The sequence below is a fragment of the Rhynchophorus ferrugineus genome, unplaced genomic scaffold (assembly GCF_030347505.1).
Source record: "Rhynchophorus ferrugineus isolate W39M unplaced genomic scaffold, kcgeb_rfMv2 rfM1, whole genome shotgun sequence".
NCBI lineage: Eukaryota > Metazoa > Arthropoda > Insecta > Coleoptera > Curculionidae > Rhynchophorus > Rhynchophorus ferrugineus.
The window spans coordinates 4,534,925-4,553,530 of NW_027472580.1; the positions used below are offsets into that span (position 1 = coordinate 4,534,925).

The 18,606-nt window shown below is 33.1% G+C and overlaps 2 protein-coding genes across 2 annotated transcripts; both read right to left on the minus strand.

Annotated features, from left to right (window-relative positions):
* Positions 1-947: 947 nt before the first annotated feature.
* Positions 948-9,737, minus strand: LOC143202770 (facilitated trehalose transporter Tret1). Its single transcript, XM_076414566.1, has 3 exons — positions 9,424-9,737; positions 5,770-6,055; positions 948-2,065 (listed from the first exon to the last, which is right to left on the minus strand). The coding sequence occupies exons 1-3, from the start codon at positions 9,605-9,607 to the stop codon at positions 1,030-1,032; spliced, it is 1,506 nt and encodes a 501-aa protein (XP_076270681.1). The 5' UTR covers positions 9,608-9,737; the 3' UTR covers positions 948-1,029.
* A 6,437-nt stretch (positions 9,738-16,174) lies between these two features.
* LOC143204665 (uncharacterized) lies at positions 16,175-18,187 on the minus strand. The gene is made up of 5 exons (XM_076417380.1): positions 18,109-18,187; positions 17,890-18,009; positions 17,772-17,813; positions 16,567-16,653; positions 16,175-16,507 (listed from the first exon to the last, which is right to left on the minus strand). Exons 1-5 carry the CDS (start codon positions 18,185-18,187, stop codon positions 16,302-16,304), a joined length of 534 nt encoding a protein of 177 aa, XP_076273495.1. The 3' UTR covers positions 16,175-16,301.
* Positions 18,188-18,606: the final 419 nt, after the last annotated feature.

Below are 18,606 nucleotides of genomic sequence, written 5' to 3' on the forward strand. Positions count from 1 at the left end.
ATTGACCTGTTATGACACTACCTGTATAACACTTTTCAATGCGTCAAAATCGTCTGAATTTTTACCGAATAATTCGCATTTGCGGGAAGTTTTGCTTTTTCTTTCAATTTGAACAGAAAGGCGGCTGAAGGTCATCGAATGCTGTGTGAAGTTTATGGCCACTATGTTCCATCAGTTTCAATATATAAATAGTGATTTCGACGTTTTAAAAGCAGTTTTTTGACACCGCAGACAAAGCATTCTGGACAGCTGAAAAAATTTTAAGAAGAGAATTTGAAGACATTACTGGTGAAGTAATCAGTGGAGATTGCTAACGGTTATAAGTGGTGCGTTTGAACCCAACACTGTGCGGAAAACGGTCAGAATACGGGCAAACACTACAATGTTATTCTTTAGTATGACAACGCTCGACTACATGTTGCAGAACCGATCAAAACGTAGTTAAAAACAACAAATGGAAAGTACTACCCCACCCGCCATATACTCCAGGTCTTGTTCCTTATGATACAACTTGTTTCAATATACGGATAGTGATCTGTCTTGATTTGCGCTTCACTTCTCATGAAGATACCGTGGATAGCCTTAAAAGATGCATCGTTCTTTCGAGGTGTAATCCATAAGTTGCCTTAACGATGGGAAAAGCAGCCGCTACAAATAGACAATACATTGAATAAAAGTATTGTACCGATGTTTCCATAAATAACCAATGTTGGCAACGCTTTTTTTAGCGTTTCATGATTATCGTCTGTTTAAATTGACTAAATAAAGGGAAAACAATTATTTTCTATAGATAAATATCGCTGAACAAAAGCCACATCATAGACATATGAGATAATACATTTTAGTAACGTGAGTATAAAGTTAATATATAAAGTAAGTAAAGGACTACACTGCATTGTCCATTGCTGCCAAGTGTTTAACCTATGAGGATAATAAAACAGAAGCAATAATTAAAACATAGTTTATTTACAATTTTTTACTTTACATTATTAATATAACTTAGAAGGAATTACAGATCATTCACAACCTTTATTTAGACAATATCTGTTGGATTTCCGTCACCGTTTTACCTTTCGTTTCGGGAACGACGAAATAAATAAATATAATACCCAACACGCAGCACAGCCCAAACAGCCAGAAGCACTGGGCCATCCCGATCATCTCGCTCAAGAGCGGGAACGCCATGGTCACAACGAAAGACGTGGAGAAGCAGGTGGCGGACGCCAAGGCGGTCGCGCTGGACTTGACGTTCGAGGGGAATATCTCGCTCAGCACCGTCCAAGGCACTGGACCGATTCCCAGATTGAAACTGACAATGTACAGTAGTAGACAAACAATGGGTAACCACCAAAAGTAAGCCAGAAGGCTGTATTCGAGCTTACGCAGGTGGAAATAAAGACCAAGAAATATAATGGACACCGCGGACCCAACGGTGGAGAGGAGAAGTAATACCTTGCGACCGAGCTTCTCGATCACGGACGAGGTCACGAACACCGTGACAACTTGTATGGATCCGATCAAAGTGGTGGCTATCTGCGGCGAGATCGAACTTCCGGTAGCGGCGAATATACTCTCCAAGAACCCGGTGACTGCATTTATTCCCGACACCTGCTGGATAATCAACAGACCCGCGCCCACCACGAAAGCCTTCCGGGTACCATTCGTCCTGAAGAGCACCACCAGACCGCCTTTATCATGTCGCTGGCTTTCTATGAGTTTCTGTATTTCTTGCATCTCCGCTCTGACCTCTTTCTTCGACTTGCCTCGGAGTTTCGCCAAGGCTTTTTCGGCCTCATCGACGTTGTCATTCATTATCAAAAATCCAGGAGTCTCTGGAGAGAACACGGTGAATAAAACGAGGAACACCGTCAGCGGGACTAAGCAAGAAAGACAGAACAGTTTAACGGAAAGCATGGGTCCAATGGCGAACGGATACAGCAATCCGAAGGTCACGAACAAACCTATGAGGCAACTGAATTTTCCCCTGTTGTGTTCCTGAGTTATCTCGCCCGTGTACATGGTTAGTACAGTGAAAACACCACCGTTTCCCATACCGCACAATAACCTAAAACAAAACCGAAAATATATAATATATCTCTATTATATAATAAATCTGTGTTTAGTAATATGTCATGGATATTTGTGACGAAACATTGCAATGTTGCCGCATTAACTGAGTTTCAGTTTAGTTCGGCTTTGACATACAACAAAATTCTAATCTAAATAAAATAATTCAACAAAAATGTTATCAAATATAATTTATTTTAACATTATAGAACATCTAAAAATTACAGTTAATTCTACAGCCACAATAGGTTAGAGTTATAATCTCTTATCACTATTTCTTTCAAGAATTTTGCATACGACTGACAACCGGACGACTTTGACAGGCTCATTCGTCTACGCGTTCGAACTAATCACACAGCATTGCGTCTCTTTTTAAGTAGAATAAAATAAGAAGGAAAAATATGTCTGATTCTAAAACGAATTTACAAATTGCGGCAGGCAATACGTTATATATCTTGATGACGCATATACAAATAAACTTTGAATAGACTATATATGTAAAATCATAACATTGCATACTTAAACCTAGTATATTATTATAATATACTGCATGTTGATCTTAAAAAATATCCAGTTTTGATTAAATTTTTAAACAATTTCTACGAAAGGAAACATTTATAGCGCACCTTTGTTTAAATGGATATCATTCTCGGGTAAATAATAATTAAATCGGATTCTGTACAATGCAACATCGAAAATCCCGAATTCTATACCTCCATAAAATTGTTAATACCTTCCATAGTTACCGTGTGTTATTTTACTTTTCGGGTAGCTAAGTTAATGTTTGTTTATTATATAGTAATATAGCGCATATTATTATTTCGACTTTAAGTACGCTGTTTTCGTGAGTTTTAATCAATTGTTGTTGTACTGTATGATAGCGTTGCCAGATGTTTACGGAGGCTTCAGCTTGTTAACAAAACCTTTGTGTTAAAAACAACTATAACTTTTCAAGTTCATTGTTAGATTATATGATTTTTGTTTATTTCTTGAGAATATTTTTATACCTGTAACAGAAACTATTTTCTATTGTTTCCTCTTAAATTTTAAATCTGATGTCGTATAATAAATCAGAGATTTGTATACTATGATAAACATATTTATTAATAAAATTATCCTTGGTCATCAGACTAGCAAATGGCAGATAACTAGTCATTCAAAATATTGCGATACAGTGTCGAATTGTATTTAAAAACATGGCATATCAAAACAAATGGGACAAAATCTGCCCATGTGACATTTACCCTATGTAGAGGAACATGTCCCTCAGTAAAATTGAATAACCATGAACTTCTGCAAGCAGACAACGTTAAATATCTGAGAATGCATTTCGATCGACGTTTGACATGGAAAAAACATATAGTGACGCAAACAGCTTGGGTTTAAACTAAACCAAGTGTACTGGCTGATAGGGCAAAAATCTAAATTATCCTTAGATAACAAGGTTTTGCTGTATAAGTCAATACTTAGGCCCATTTGGACCTATGGTATTGAACTGTGGGGTACTACTAGCAAATCTAACATAGATACCCCCAGAGGTTCCATAATAAAGTGCTGCGAGTCATCACCGATGCCCCATATTACGTGTCCAATAAACTGATTCAGCGCTATATCCCCATAGAATCCATAACGAGTAGGATTCGAAGTGTGCATCCCAATGTACTCGCCAAACAGTTAAATGTGCGCGATAATAGTGTGTAAGCTCAAACGCAAACTACCACACGAATTAATTAATAGACACATAGAGTGAGATTTAATACCCTAGAATAAGCTAGAATATTTTTTAAAATAAGTTAGGATATGCTTTCAAATAAGATCTACATATCAGGATGGTTATATTATATAACGATAATCATATAACAATACTTATTTCCCACGGGCAGATTGTTGACGTTCTAGGAGAATAATTTTATAAAATAATATTGCGAAACGTAAGAAAAGGTATATTTGCCATCTTGCCTCATACATCGTGTAAGACGGGGCACCCCCATCTCACAAACATGTGTGACTTTATCGTCATCATCGTCAAACTCCTGCAGCAACAATGTTCCCATTTATGAAAATTCGAGCAACAATTGACAATGATACAACCTTTAGGTCCCACCTTCCCACCAAAAACCTCCACTATACAAACATGGAGTGTTTTCTTCATCATCATATTTCTCACAAGAAGTGCCTTTTGCACGTTTCCTAACATTCTTCCCTTTAATTTTAGCAGATGCACTAGATAAGGACTTTGCTATTGTGGATTTATTTTAGAACAGCCTTCTCCTTTGCTTCTCGACTTTCCGTCCTTTTCTATTTTGGCTCTTCTGCTTCATTCTTCTGTTATATTACCACCTCTAACTCACGTTTACCAGGTGAGGAAGTTAAAATAACCCCTTTACTACGCTTTTTGGGTACCCTTGTTGTTTGTTTTGTTTTTAGAAGAGGTAAGGGCTGTTTCGGGCTGATCAAAATACATGTATCATGTATTTTGATCTATCTAGATCACACCAACTAGAATAACTTGCAGGAGAATTCAGTAAGCACGAATTCAATAAAAGAAGCTGCCTCAATAACATCAGTTGTCACAGATGTTGTTATAAATGGGACAGGTAAGGTGGCCTTATTGGTCGATGGCTACCCCGACGCTGGTGAAACTCCTGTCGAATATCCTATAATTGCCTCCGTTACCGAAATCGTTACAGCTGTGGGGAAGGTGGGAGCTATCGCAGCAGTTTTATTAGGCGTCGCTGCCGTGTGTGTGTATGCCAAATCTACTACAATGTCCTCAGTAGTTGCTGCCGTTACTACTGCCGTGGTAGGAACAGGAAAATCGGTTGTCGAAGAGGCAATCTGAAAGTCGCTGTCTTAAAAAGCGGTGGACCGTGAGGTTAGATTCCAGTTTTTTTAGAACCATTAACGGCATTGTTACTACCATTCCTATGACTCCGTTTGATCTTGCTTCGTTTATTAACTCTAAATCCTCTATCTGTGTACAAACAGGTCAATTGAAAAGTCTCCGGCCTGACACATAGATGACGCCACTAGAATTAATCCCATATATTTTTTAGTTAGCCCTAAAATGATGCGTGTATAAATTTGACAGCTGTCGGATCATTAGTTTGTGAATTATAGCATTTTGAGTGAAGCAACTTTTGTCTTTGTGAAAAAAATGGATAAAAAGGAATTTCGCGTGTTGATAAAATATATATTATCTCAAAAAAATACTCGCTGGGTAGAAATTTTCGTCGAATGAAGATCGCCGAAACTGAAGCCTATTTTGAAGCAAAGAACAAATCGTATTATAAAAATGGTATCGAAAAGTTGGAGGGTCACTATTATCAGTGTTTCACCCTTGAAGGGAATTATGTTGAATAAAAAAAAATTATTTTGCCAAAAAAATGTGTTTTACTATGGTAGACCGTGGACCTTTCAAGTGACCTGTTACTTAATATAAATTATATTTGATAATTTTTTTGTCTCAGTGTTTTATTTAAATTAGAAGTTATGAATTGAAGTTAGAAATTATATGTCAAAACTAAAATGATCTAAAACTACAAATGTGCCAAAAAAAGCCAACATTTGGACGTGTTGTCATCATACATTTAGACGACGTTTATATTCAACGGATTATATCCCCGTATATATAAAAAGGAATTGTGATATTACATCCAATACCCTTTCCTTGTCAACATACTAGTAAAATATGATACTAACCTAGCTAAATAGTACATTTTGACGCTCCCCGTAAAAGCCAGTATAGCGTAACCAGCAACCAGAGGCAAAGCGACCGTTAGCAACGTCTTCTTTCGGCCAATTTTATCAGCCAGAAACCCAAACACGAATGGTCCAATGGCTGCTCCAACGCTCAGTATCGCGGCAATGATACTTTCCTGTGACGCATCCACCGAGGTGCTCAAAGGACTGTCCGGTCCGTGAAGTTTCGGTAAAACCGGCGACGTCCATGAGAAGCCGACGCCCGCGACAAAAGCAAGAAGATCCCCTAAAACACATAGAAAAATATTGGATTTTCATGATTGTTCATATTTCTATGACATATCATAAAAAAAATAAAAAACACTAATGATTAATTCTAATTTTCTATCATATTTTACATTATATACTATAAGTTAATTGACAATAAATAAATATTTTCGATATTATCTGACGTTTTAAATGTGACATTTGACATTACTGTCAAAAATTCTTTGCATATAGTTGGAAGACATGTAAGGTTAATTTTCTTCAACTAAAAACAAGTCATAGAATAAAAGAATACCTTGTTTTAAAATCACAAGAGAAAAGAAAATATTCAATTTCTTAGTTGGCCTAGAACAAAGTTAACATTATTTCAGGAGCATGGAATTTCTTTGCAGGGGTTCTCGCGCACTTCCCTGGACTTCCACAAATAATTCAAGACCAAAATTATACAAATCGGTACAGCCGTTCTCGAGTATATATATATATATATATATATATATATATATATATATATATATATATATATATATATATATATATATATATATATATATATATATATATATATATATATATATATATATATATATATATATATATATATATATATATATATATATATATATATATATATATATATATATATATATATATATATATTTTATATATATTATATTTATTTTTTTTCGAAATTATTTTAAAATGAAAGATACATATTTTTATGTATCAAAATATTGAGTACTTGAGAGTTCTTTTTGATAATTGACTTGTATACCAAACTAGATATTAAATTAACATCTTAACTCAAGATAATTTAATCTATTTATATTATATTCTTCAAATGCCCGTATAATTTGCAATGACTGGCAACGTTCACAAGTTCAATTCCTTGTACGCATCCATGATTCTCAGAATTAGACCCTTGATTTCATATATATAATATATATATATCATATATATTACTGAACCAAATTTATAAATCTAATAATCAACTATATTAAATGCAATCATCATGTTGACATATATATTTAATGCCTGTTTAAGGCTGAAACATGTCCCGGAATGCTTTAAGGTGGCACAAACAATTATGCTCAAAAACCTGACAAACCTGCAGAACAAGTCGAATCTTACAGGTCTATTTCGCTACTACCTGCAATATCAAAGCTATTTGAGAAACTAATATTTAAACGTGTTAAACATTTGGTAACAATACCAGATTTCCACTTTTTTTTTCGAAATCACCATTCAACAATCGATCAAGTGCACAGAGTAACTGCGGCTATTGAAAGAACATTTGAGGAAAAAAAATACTGCCCTGCAATATTCCTGGATGTCTCACAAGCTTTTGATCGCGTCTGGCATTTGGGATTAATCTGTAAGATGAGCAAATTGTTACCGCATAACTATTGTCAATTGCTGGAGTCATATTTATTCGGAAGAAAATTTAGAGAATCGCACAAAATAGCGTTCTCGACATTTAAAAATATCTCGGCTGGAATTCCACAAGGTAGCGTCTTAGGACCACTCCTGTATCGGCTCTACACTGTTGACATTCCAACAACAAAAGAAACACTTTTTGGAACCTTTGTTGACGACATCATTATTATGGCAAAGGATATATATCTGCCTAGGGCAATAGAAAAAGTGTAAGTGGTAGTCAAGATCTACAAATGGACGAAAGATTGGAAAATTCAACTTAATAGCTCCAAATCTGTCCAAGTTAATTTTCTTTGAGGCGAAATAATAAAAACTTAATTATATCATTCAATGGATGCCTGATTCCTCAAGCAGAATCAGGTAAATACCTTGGAATCCATCTTGACGGTAGATTAAATTGGAAGCATCACGTTAGACAAAAAGCAAAACACATTAGAACCAAAATAAAAAAACTATACTGGTTAGTTGGAAGATACTCTCAACTTGATCTAAAAGCAAAGAGGTTGATCTATAATACAATTATAAAGCCAATTTGGACCTGTATGGGATGTAAATATGGTGTTGCACTAAAAATTCAAATCAACTAGTCAACAACGCTGTCAAAACAAGGTTCTTCGATACTTTACTTACTCAAGTGTATACTTTTGTGTAATACATACTGATGTATTTTCTCGCACTAGTCTTGCATGTTAATTAATCCAAGTACATAGGAAAAGCAGTAATAAATTAATTGTAAATTAAGATTATACTAAGCGTATCTAATAAAGATGTTATATAAAAAAACTATATCTAATATATAATTTAAATCAAACACAATTAGAATTTCGAGCTTAAATGTTTCCATAAGTTGGACATGAATGGGATTTATCTCGGTCCTTAGGCCAATACGTAGATTTCTTGTTTACATTATTAATATATCAAAAATCAATAGACCTAATGGATATTTGTTTTTTGAACTAAATTTAAATTTAATCAGTCAATAGACGTTAAAGAGTACTATATCTATTTCGTAATAATGAAACGAGTAAATCTTTAAAATACCATATAAAATGATAACATCCTTGATTATACCTAACTCATTTAAATATTATATTTAATACCTATTAGTAAACATCAACATTATAATTACTGAAGTATTTGTCTATTACGAAATATTTTTTCTTAAATAAATTAAAAAATATCAAATTGAAATAGATACAAATAGAAACATAGATAATTCTACTGTGACCGTGGTTTAATTTACATTGTTGGTTACATCTGTTCCAAAATTGTAGAATTATAAGAATTAGAACAAAACGAGACAACGTAAGACGTGTTTTTCGGGAGTAAGAAAATCTGTAAAATATTGTTTTCGTTGTTTCTATGTAAAGCTCAATAATATAAATATATAGATGTAACGCCATAATATAGCCTTATTCTTATAATTGAAGGGTACGCGATGTTGCCAGTTTGCTTAAATGTTGTAATGTTCCTAAAATATTTTTTAGGTGTAAAAATGATGTAAGTAAAGTAAAACTGTTTAGAACATAACATTCAAGTATTAGCATCAGTCCCTCGTGTTTGTATCAATATCTGTAAACGATATAAGCTACCAAGTTGAAAACAAAAGATGTAGTAAAAACCTAATTTAAATTATTTTATTTTATATATATATATATATATATATATATATATATATATATATATTTAATTAATGTGATGGAACGATGGTTAGTAACTTGAATAAAATACACCACACTGATTTCTCAGAATAGCGTGAAAAGAATAAGTTATTAATACAACCGACAAATACAACTCATCAAAATCAATTCGCCCTCTGTATAATTTGATTAAAAACCATTCTTACGAAAACAATGATTCTTCAGACTTCAATCCATGATTCTAAAACGTATATGCCAAAAAAATAACCTTAAAAAGGCCTACATAAAAAAATAATTAATAAAATGTACTTACCAGTGAAAGCAATCACATACAAAAACAGCGGACTTTTCGGTACTGTCTCATTTTCGGGCTTTAAACTCTGGAAACTTTTGTTAAATGCTCCATCGCCAATATCGGTGGTGGTGGTTGGTTTATACACCACTTCGGTTGCGTCACGCTTATCGACATTAATATGTACATCATTGTAATTAGACATTTTTTACATCTCCGATATACCCGTTATGTACGTCTGAACTCTACTGGTGGACGCATCCACAGAAATTAATTATGGCTCCAATCTTTATCGAATGCGACTCTGTCCAACAATCGCAACTCTTTTAAAAGTTAATGTGTCGCACTGATATCATATTAAAAGGTAACGTATTAAAAGAAATCTAACATTAAATATATTCTATTTGGTTAGACATTAAGATTGTGTTTGTTGTATTTATTTAACAATATCGTTATGGTAGCACTTATCTCTTTCAGTAAATTGAAGTATTTATACAAATTCCCTTTTTACGTTCTATATTTAAAAGAATAAGACGGACCGTATGCATTCTTAAACGGTATGTCTTAAATTATAAATAATAAAATTCTAGTAAAAATCGAAATAATGTCTTTATATAAAGATTACGTCCGTAACTAATGGCAATTTGATTAAATAAAATAGATAGTATATACTATGGTCTATCCAATAAAACAGTGAACTCGCATCATCTAAATTTATTATATTAGAGCTAAAAGAGCTTATAGTTGATTTAAGGACATTGAGTGGACAGTTTAAATGTCATAAGTTAACAGCAGTAGTATTCATAGTCTATTATATATTTTGGAGTACTCCGGTGTCAGCCAAATAGTTCATCAGTTGTTCAAGATTCTTCAATTGTAGAAGTTGTTTCATGGATCCTTTCAGGCCAGAGAGTCGTCTTTGGTGGGCGTGCCCTTGGCATTCAACTAAGATGTGTTTGATGCTCAGCGGGGATCTACATCTATCACAGATGGGCGGACTTTCTCCTTTGAGTAGAAACTCGTGAGTCAGCCGACAATGGCCTATTCTGAGTCTCGAAAAAATACCAAATTTACACTTGCTAAAGTTACAAGAGTTGATACCTTGGTAAAACTCCTCTTTTACGCTTCTCGCACAATTTGTTATTGATCATTAAGTCCCAGTTTAGTTGATGTAGTTTTTTATAAAGTGCGGTATGATATGTGTAGCGAGTACCTAAATTTATGACATTAAAACGTCTTAATATTGCCGCATTTTACTTTGACTTTTTTTTAAATAAATAAAATAATGAAATAAACATGTTATAAAATATAATTTATTTTAACATTTACTACATCTAAAGCATATATTATCAAATAACTTAAACTACAATTAATTGTACAGCCACAATAAAAAAAAGTTTAATATTATATTGTTTTCAGTCACGTCAACTTCTTAGATTTTTTAGTGACTGGACCTACAGCTTAACATGGGCTCAGAACCACGGTCCTCAGCATTAAGCCTACCAACTGGCAAGTCATCAACTTTATAAATCATCCCAGAAGACATCCGGTTTTACCCAGACTGGTTACTGGTGTAACTGGGATTATTTTCCAGCACGATTCGAACCCGTAACTATCGCAATAGCAGGAGGACCGTCCTGTCGCTTTTACTAATGCGCCACCAAGCCGGTCTTAACAATACTCATGTATATTCTGACCAATTACACACATATCTATGCACATAAATCTTTCACACTCTACAAGACGATTTTCCACAGTTATCATATATTAATTATATACTTACCTTTAGTTCTTTCCGCTCTCATCACCTGTTGTAAGTATCAGTGTTCGACCATAATCATGCATCCAAAAAGGTTTCATTCAGTCACTGTCAGTTTCTAAGTCACTATTGAAGTCAATAAAGTTCCTTCTAGTTCTTTAACAGCTGATTTTCAAGTTAAAGCAAAAGTTTATGGTTCATTTCTCCATGGTTTGGAACATACATACTGATATATTAATCCCGACTCGCTTTGCTTGTCTATTAATGCAAGTACAACAAAGGAATAGTAACAAATTAATTTGTAAATTAAATTGTACCAAGTGTGTCTAATGTAAAATGTAATTAATTTTAAAAAAATCTCCATAGTAATGGCTCTTGGACGAGGAAAAGCTAACACTGCTCTAGGAACAAAGCCATTCCTGGCTCTAATATGAATAACAAAACCTAATCAAATGTTATTCTAAATTGTACCCTTTTCCATTAACTTGTGTTTTCTTACACTTTATTTATTAGCATCATTCTATTTTGAAATATCTATGTACATACACAAATTGAAATAACAAATCTTTCTTAATTTTGTTATATGCTTTTAAATTTAATTGTATTCTTTAAATGCAAAGCCTTGAAATTCCGTTAGACCTCTTCATGGATTATCTTAAAATGTTATTCCATCCCTCAAAGAGCTGAATATTATGTTGTTTTTTTAGACAGATTTTAGTCTCAGTACAGCTGTAACACAATAAAATTATTTCCAATAAAATCTCCAGCAGTTTAATATTTAATAGTATCAATACTTACCTCTCCAATGTATATTACTGGTAAGAAAGGACTCCATTAGGTCGTTAAGTTATTGATTTGACATTTGACAAGACAAATTTTAAAAGTTAATTTGGTTACATGTTCTGACGCATCAGAGAACATTGTGTCTCTTTTTAACTAAAATAAAATGAGAAGGAAAATATTGCCTGATATTAAAACGAATTTATTAATTGCGATAGCCAATAAATTCGACATCTTTATCACATAATTTCACTGTTATTCTATGTAGACTATATATAGAAAGTATCCTATAATTCTTAGTTAATTTAATATTGACTACATTTCCTGTATAACTCTAAACATTCTAACTTAGATGTGGTTTTTTATAATCGCTTAAATATTTCATAAAATTACAATTCCACTTAAAACCAGAAAAACTGTTAAATGATCAAAGCTTAGATCTATATATTGTTTTAGTTCCATAGAGTTTGGCAGTAGAAGTTATCTCTGCCTATGAGAAAAATAACTAACAACAAACGGTAAGACATAAAAAACATTTTGAATTCTTTTTCAGCTGCATTATAAAAGCGATATAGAAAATCACATATACTAGTATATTGAAACATTATTTATAAAATATAAAAATTTATAATACTGTACATATGGCTTTAAAATATATAAAGTTTAGAAAAGGAATATCTTAATACACATATTTAAAAATTAGAGCATTACCACAATTAAAACAACTTGACAAAGTTCAAAACCCTGCAAAGCCAACCTCCATTGAAAATAAGAAAACCTAAAAAGAAAATTACAATGCCATCGACTAAAAATTTAAAAAATTCAAAAAATCTAGCGATAAACAAATCGAAATAAAAACGTTATAAACTATAACCCACAAAATAAACAGACTTCAATGTTTTATGCTATAACCAACGAGCCAACCATAGTCGACTGATTATAAAACAAAATATACAAGATTTCTAACAGAACGAGATTAAAAAAGAAGATATACAAGCTACGATAGTCAGCATTGAAAGGAACGGCAATGAAATAAACATAGGATCTATTTACTGTCCACCCATCAAGACGCAAAATAATACAACAATATAGAGATTTTTTTTCAAAATTAATCTCAAGGTTTATTATTGGGGGGGGGGAGGTACTTTACTATTAAACAAACAGCTTGGGGTTAACGATTAATAACACCTGCAAAAGGAAATGAATGAAAATTTACTCACAGCAATTAATATTACAAATTGTAATTATCTTTCAGGGCGCGAACCCACTTACTGGTCCACCGACAATAATAAAGTGCCTGCGGATTTCTACATTTCGAAAGGCATGTCATCAAAACAAGTAAAAATCGAGATCTTATTCAAACTATCATCTGATGACACTCTAATATAACACTAGATGTGACAACCCTGAATAAACAAAAAGCTTAATCTTACTAACAAATTTTTGAACGGGGTTAGGTTTAGATTTAAAATAATGCAGGCAAGAATCAGTTTAAACTTAAGACTTAAAAGTATAGACGATCTTGAGAAACAAACACGAAATATAACTGAACAAATTCGGTCAGCTCCAAAAGAAACTACCCCAACGTCAACAAAGAAATCAGAAAATGAGGTAAATTATTCCCTTGATACTAGGGAACTGATAACAGTATGGCACAGAACCAGAAATGCTGTAGACAAAATAAACACAGTTATTTACGTTAGAAAATATGTAAGTGAATTAAGACCGGAAATTGACAAAGATTTCGAAAGAGACTCGCTGGAAAGCAACTCGAAGATATAAAACATTAATTATTAGACTACCCCCTATTAGAAATGATCGAAATGAATGGTTTCTACGCAACGACGAAGAAGCTATGAATTATTCGTACAACATTGAGCTAACGTATTTCAACTGAACGATATCGAATTTGCAACGGATGCAAATCGTGTTTATCAGCCCGATGTAACTGTAAATCTGATTTCTCCACCGGAAGTTGCCACAGAAATTAACACACACCTAAAAGCCACAATCCTAAAAAGGCCCCTAGAATTGATGATATTTCACCTGGGTTATTGAAAGAGCTGCCACGAAAAGTAATGATCATGTTGACATAAATACAATGCCTGTTTGAAATTGAAGCATGTTCCGGAATGTTTTAAGGTTGCTCCAATAATTATGCTCAAAAAACCTAACAAACTGGCAAAATAAAACATATCTTACAGGCCTATTTCGCTACTACATGCGACGCCAAAATTATTTAAGAAACTGCTGTTAAAACGTATTAAACCATTTATAGAAATTTCCATTTTGGATTTCGAAATAACCACTCAACAATCGATCAAGTTCACAGAATAACAGCGGTTGTTAAAAAGCTATTCGAAGAGAAATACTGCCCTGTAATATTCCTGAACATTGAACAACACGGAATTCCTGTCAACTACTGGAATCGTATATTCGAAAAAAAATTTAGAGTCTCATATGAAGGGTCTCTCATTCTCAACACTTAAACCCTATTTCAGCTGGAGCTCCCCAGTGTAGTGTCTGTGGACCAGTGCTGTATCGGCTCTACACTACTGTTATCCCAACAATAACAAAAAACACTATTTGGAACAATTGTTAACGACACAGTTTTCATGGCAAAAGATGATTTAGGCTGTAGAAAAATTATAAGTAGTAGTCAACAGTGTAGTAGTAATGTACTAGAGACTGGAAAATACAGCTTAATAGCTCTAAACCTATCTATGTTAATTCTACGTTGCGACGAAATAACAAAAATATAATTATATCACTTGATGGATGCCCAATTCCTCAAACAGAATCCAAATACCTTAGCGTCTATGTCGATGGCAAGTTATATTGGAAACGTCAAACGAAAAGCAGAGCAGATTAGAGAAGTCAAGCAAATGTCCTGGTTAGTCGGAAGATACTCTCAACTTGACTTAAAATCAAAGTGATTAGTTTATCAGTCAATGATAAAGTCCATTTAAACCTATAGGATAGCACTAAGACTTCAAACAAATTTGTAACCCAATTAATTATGAATGCTTATCGCTTCGTAACCAACAAAAAGCTGCACGATGACCTCAAAATCAAATAAATTTACGAAGTGATTCAAGATTTCGCCTTAAAACAAATAAAATAAGGTCGCTAAATCACCGTAACGTGGAAGTAATATAGCTACCTACTGAACAACACGCAGGAAATCAGAAGATTGAAGCAGGGGTGTGCAACTACAATGCTAAGTGGTGGGGCAAAATCTTGTTTAGTCCAATCATTGGTGGCGCTGACAACGTGAATTTGATTGGTTAGTTTAAAAATATTATATAGAATCCTGTAAGGAAAATAATTTGCTTTGATTGGTCAGCCATTTCACGTGACTATTTTATGACGTCACATTTGCTGGCCAATAATATTTGAATGAAAATCGAATTTAATTTAAAAAACTAATTTATTAAAATAAAATCCTATACAAATATACATAAATGTAAATAATATAAATAATAATAAAAAACAACAGAAATATACATAATTGCAAAAAGCAAAAATAAATAAACTACAAAAATGTAAATAAAAAAAATTAAAAGCCCCATACTCCAGACAAAATAATTAAAATACTCTTCTATAATGCCTGCTCCCTTTTTCGTATTTGTTTAGTGCCATCAATTTTATAGGATCTATTAGAGTTCTATCTTGTATTTGTGCTATACTGAAGGTAAACTTTAAGTCCTTCCCTGTTAATATTGAATTAACTTGTTTAACCCAAAAATACAATGAACATTTGACAATAAGATTTAAAATGTGGTCTTCAAAATCGCTATGGACTGGGCAGTTGAAACTTTTAAAATTTATGTGTTTTTTTAAGACATCTCTCAGAATAACAGATATGCTGTTTTTATGACAAAATCTAGGTATCAAATAAAAGAGATAGCTTAAAGATATAACTTAAATATAGACTAACGTGCAACGTTCCACTCTTGTTTTCCTCAGAGCAAAGTTCTCTGGAACTGAAAATATAGACTCAACTGGTGATTCTACAACCTCTGGTGATGCTACATCTCCAGTTAAAAAATAATGTAAGTTATCTAAAGCGCCAACATGTTCATCTTCTTCACAATTTGCTCCGGGCGAATGATGTGAAAAAAATGAAGTGATGATAAGTGCTTTAAAAGATTTCTCAAACATACTAGGCGAAGGATGTATGTTTCTAACTCCATGACTTCTAATAGATCCAAAAAAAATTTCTAAGGAATCTTGGTTAAGATTCCTTAAACAAATGTGATTATTTTTAAATTTAGATAAAACTGATTTCTTTAAGGAAATAAATCCCCTTAAAGTAGCAATTAAGTTTTTGATTGATGGCACAGTAACAAATACTTTCTTAACAGGGCAATAAAATTTGGCACTGTTTAAACACATAAATAGCTCTACTCCAAAATTCCTCATGTGGTGAGCTTAAGGATAAGGCTTCAAGGAGAGGCTTGAATTCAGGCGCTGTTTTGCTGCTGGAATTGCAACTATCGAATAAACCATCCAAAAAGGCTATAACAGCACCTGTTTGTTCAGCATCGTTCGGAAGATTATCTTCTGAAAACAAGACAAAATTATAATTATTATTAATACATGATATATTTCAGCATACTTACTCCACTTTGAGAAAGTCACCAAATGTGAGGCCACTGTATAGCTGAACACTTGTGTACAAATCTTGACTTTCATCTTGTTTATTTTGCCTGGAATTACATGTTGTTCTGTTAATCTTGGGCATATCCTCATAGGCGCATCTCTATCGATGTAGTCCAGATCTATAATATGCTCCCATTTTGCAATGTTTAGTTTGTTATCAAGTTTAATGTATAAATTTTTTTTTAACAAATTGTTCCGAATTCCTTTAAATAAATGAGGGATATCGTAAAGTGGAATTATCTTTTCCCCATTTACTTGAAATTCAGAACAACTTCTTGACTGGGACAGCAAACTATTAATGGCAGCCTGATTAGCAGACCCTTGGTCGCAAACTGTGCAAAGGACCTTTAAACCTATCTCCTGACATTTTCCAATAACTTTAACAATCAAATGTTTTAATAATGTCGATTTAATTGGTCCTTTTGAATATGTGAAGGAGATAGGTTGTTTCCATTTTCTAAATAATCCTTTCACCATAAACACATTTACATAGTCTGCTATGGCTGCCCTTTTATAGCTCCCTGTATTCTCCAAGCCATCGATACAGTCTTCTTTAATATTATATTGCAAATTGGGAGCCAGGCTCATCTCGTCAAACATCACAATACAGGATCTATCTGATATGCTCATATTTTGAACTGCGCTTTTCAGTGACAAAAATATTTGCTCATTTAGCATTGGCTTGTTTTAGCTTGTTTAGCATTGGGATTTGCCTAAGCAATGCTAAACAAGTACTCTTTGAGGGAAAAGCAAATATTTTTGACAATAATTTATAGGTCTTGCCGCTTGATTTTAAAAGAGCAATAGCAAAAACTTTTTCCTGAATTGTGAAACGTCTAGATTTAGGTGTCTTCGGTTGATTTGCCAATTGAGAAAAAAAGAAATCTACTGTTGGCTTATTAACATGTTCAAATAAGTTTTTTAGTAATTCTGCACGCAAACTTGAACTAATATTTGCAAATCTGCTTTTGAATGAGGCTACTAATCTCTTATTTCTTGTGATATGTTTATATGACGTTACTACTTTTTTATAAATATCTTTAACTTCATCTGACAAATATGTTTGACGAGAGGAACCAAATTTCCTTATAATGCCACTGTAGCTTTTACGTGCTAAAAAAAAGCCCTAGTATTAACTATACAAATTATGTATCAAAAGTATTACCTTTTCGTGGAGTTTCTTTTATTGAACATTGCGATTGTTGTTCTAAAAAGTTAAAGATATGTATAAGAACTACAAATATTTTAAAGATATTCTAAAATTAAATGGTTTTTATTAGTACCTTCTTGCAAGACTTCTTTATTTGGAGATATCACATTGACAGCACTCGAACAACTTGGAAGATTATTTAAATTAATGTTCTCATTGTTACCATTAACGTCTTTATAAATAAGTTGACTTTCTGTAAACAAACAATAAATAAACAAACATATAATAGATATATAGATAATTTTATATGTACCTGATAAAAACAATGTTGGATATGCATTTGCCCTAATACCTGTTCGTGAAGGAAGGGTTACCCTAAATTCTTCACTAAAATGTCTGTGACACACACGATGCCGGTGGTATATTTGCATTGTGATCATTCTTCGGGAACCGATGTCTGATTTCGGTAGTAGATTTACACCCAGGTACACTGCATCTTTTACTATACGGATGCATAGTAATAAATTTTTATATTACTCAATAACAATTAATGTAAAACAGAATATATAAACAACGTGAAACGAAGTTATCTTGACTTTAACAAACACCTAAACTTCAAACAACAATGGATGCCCGAAAATGATGGCCTCGCACAATTTGACCGAACCAATCACATTCCGTTTTAGTGGCGGTTCCAACAATTTAAAAACTAGCCAATCACAATTTGCGATCGCAGCGCTAAGGTTGATTGGACTAAACAAAACATTTCCCCAAGGTCGCCTATACCGTGAAATTTCTATTTTTTCTATGGATTGAAGCGAACAAAACCACGCGATCTTGTATAGTGTAA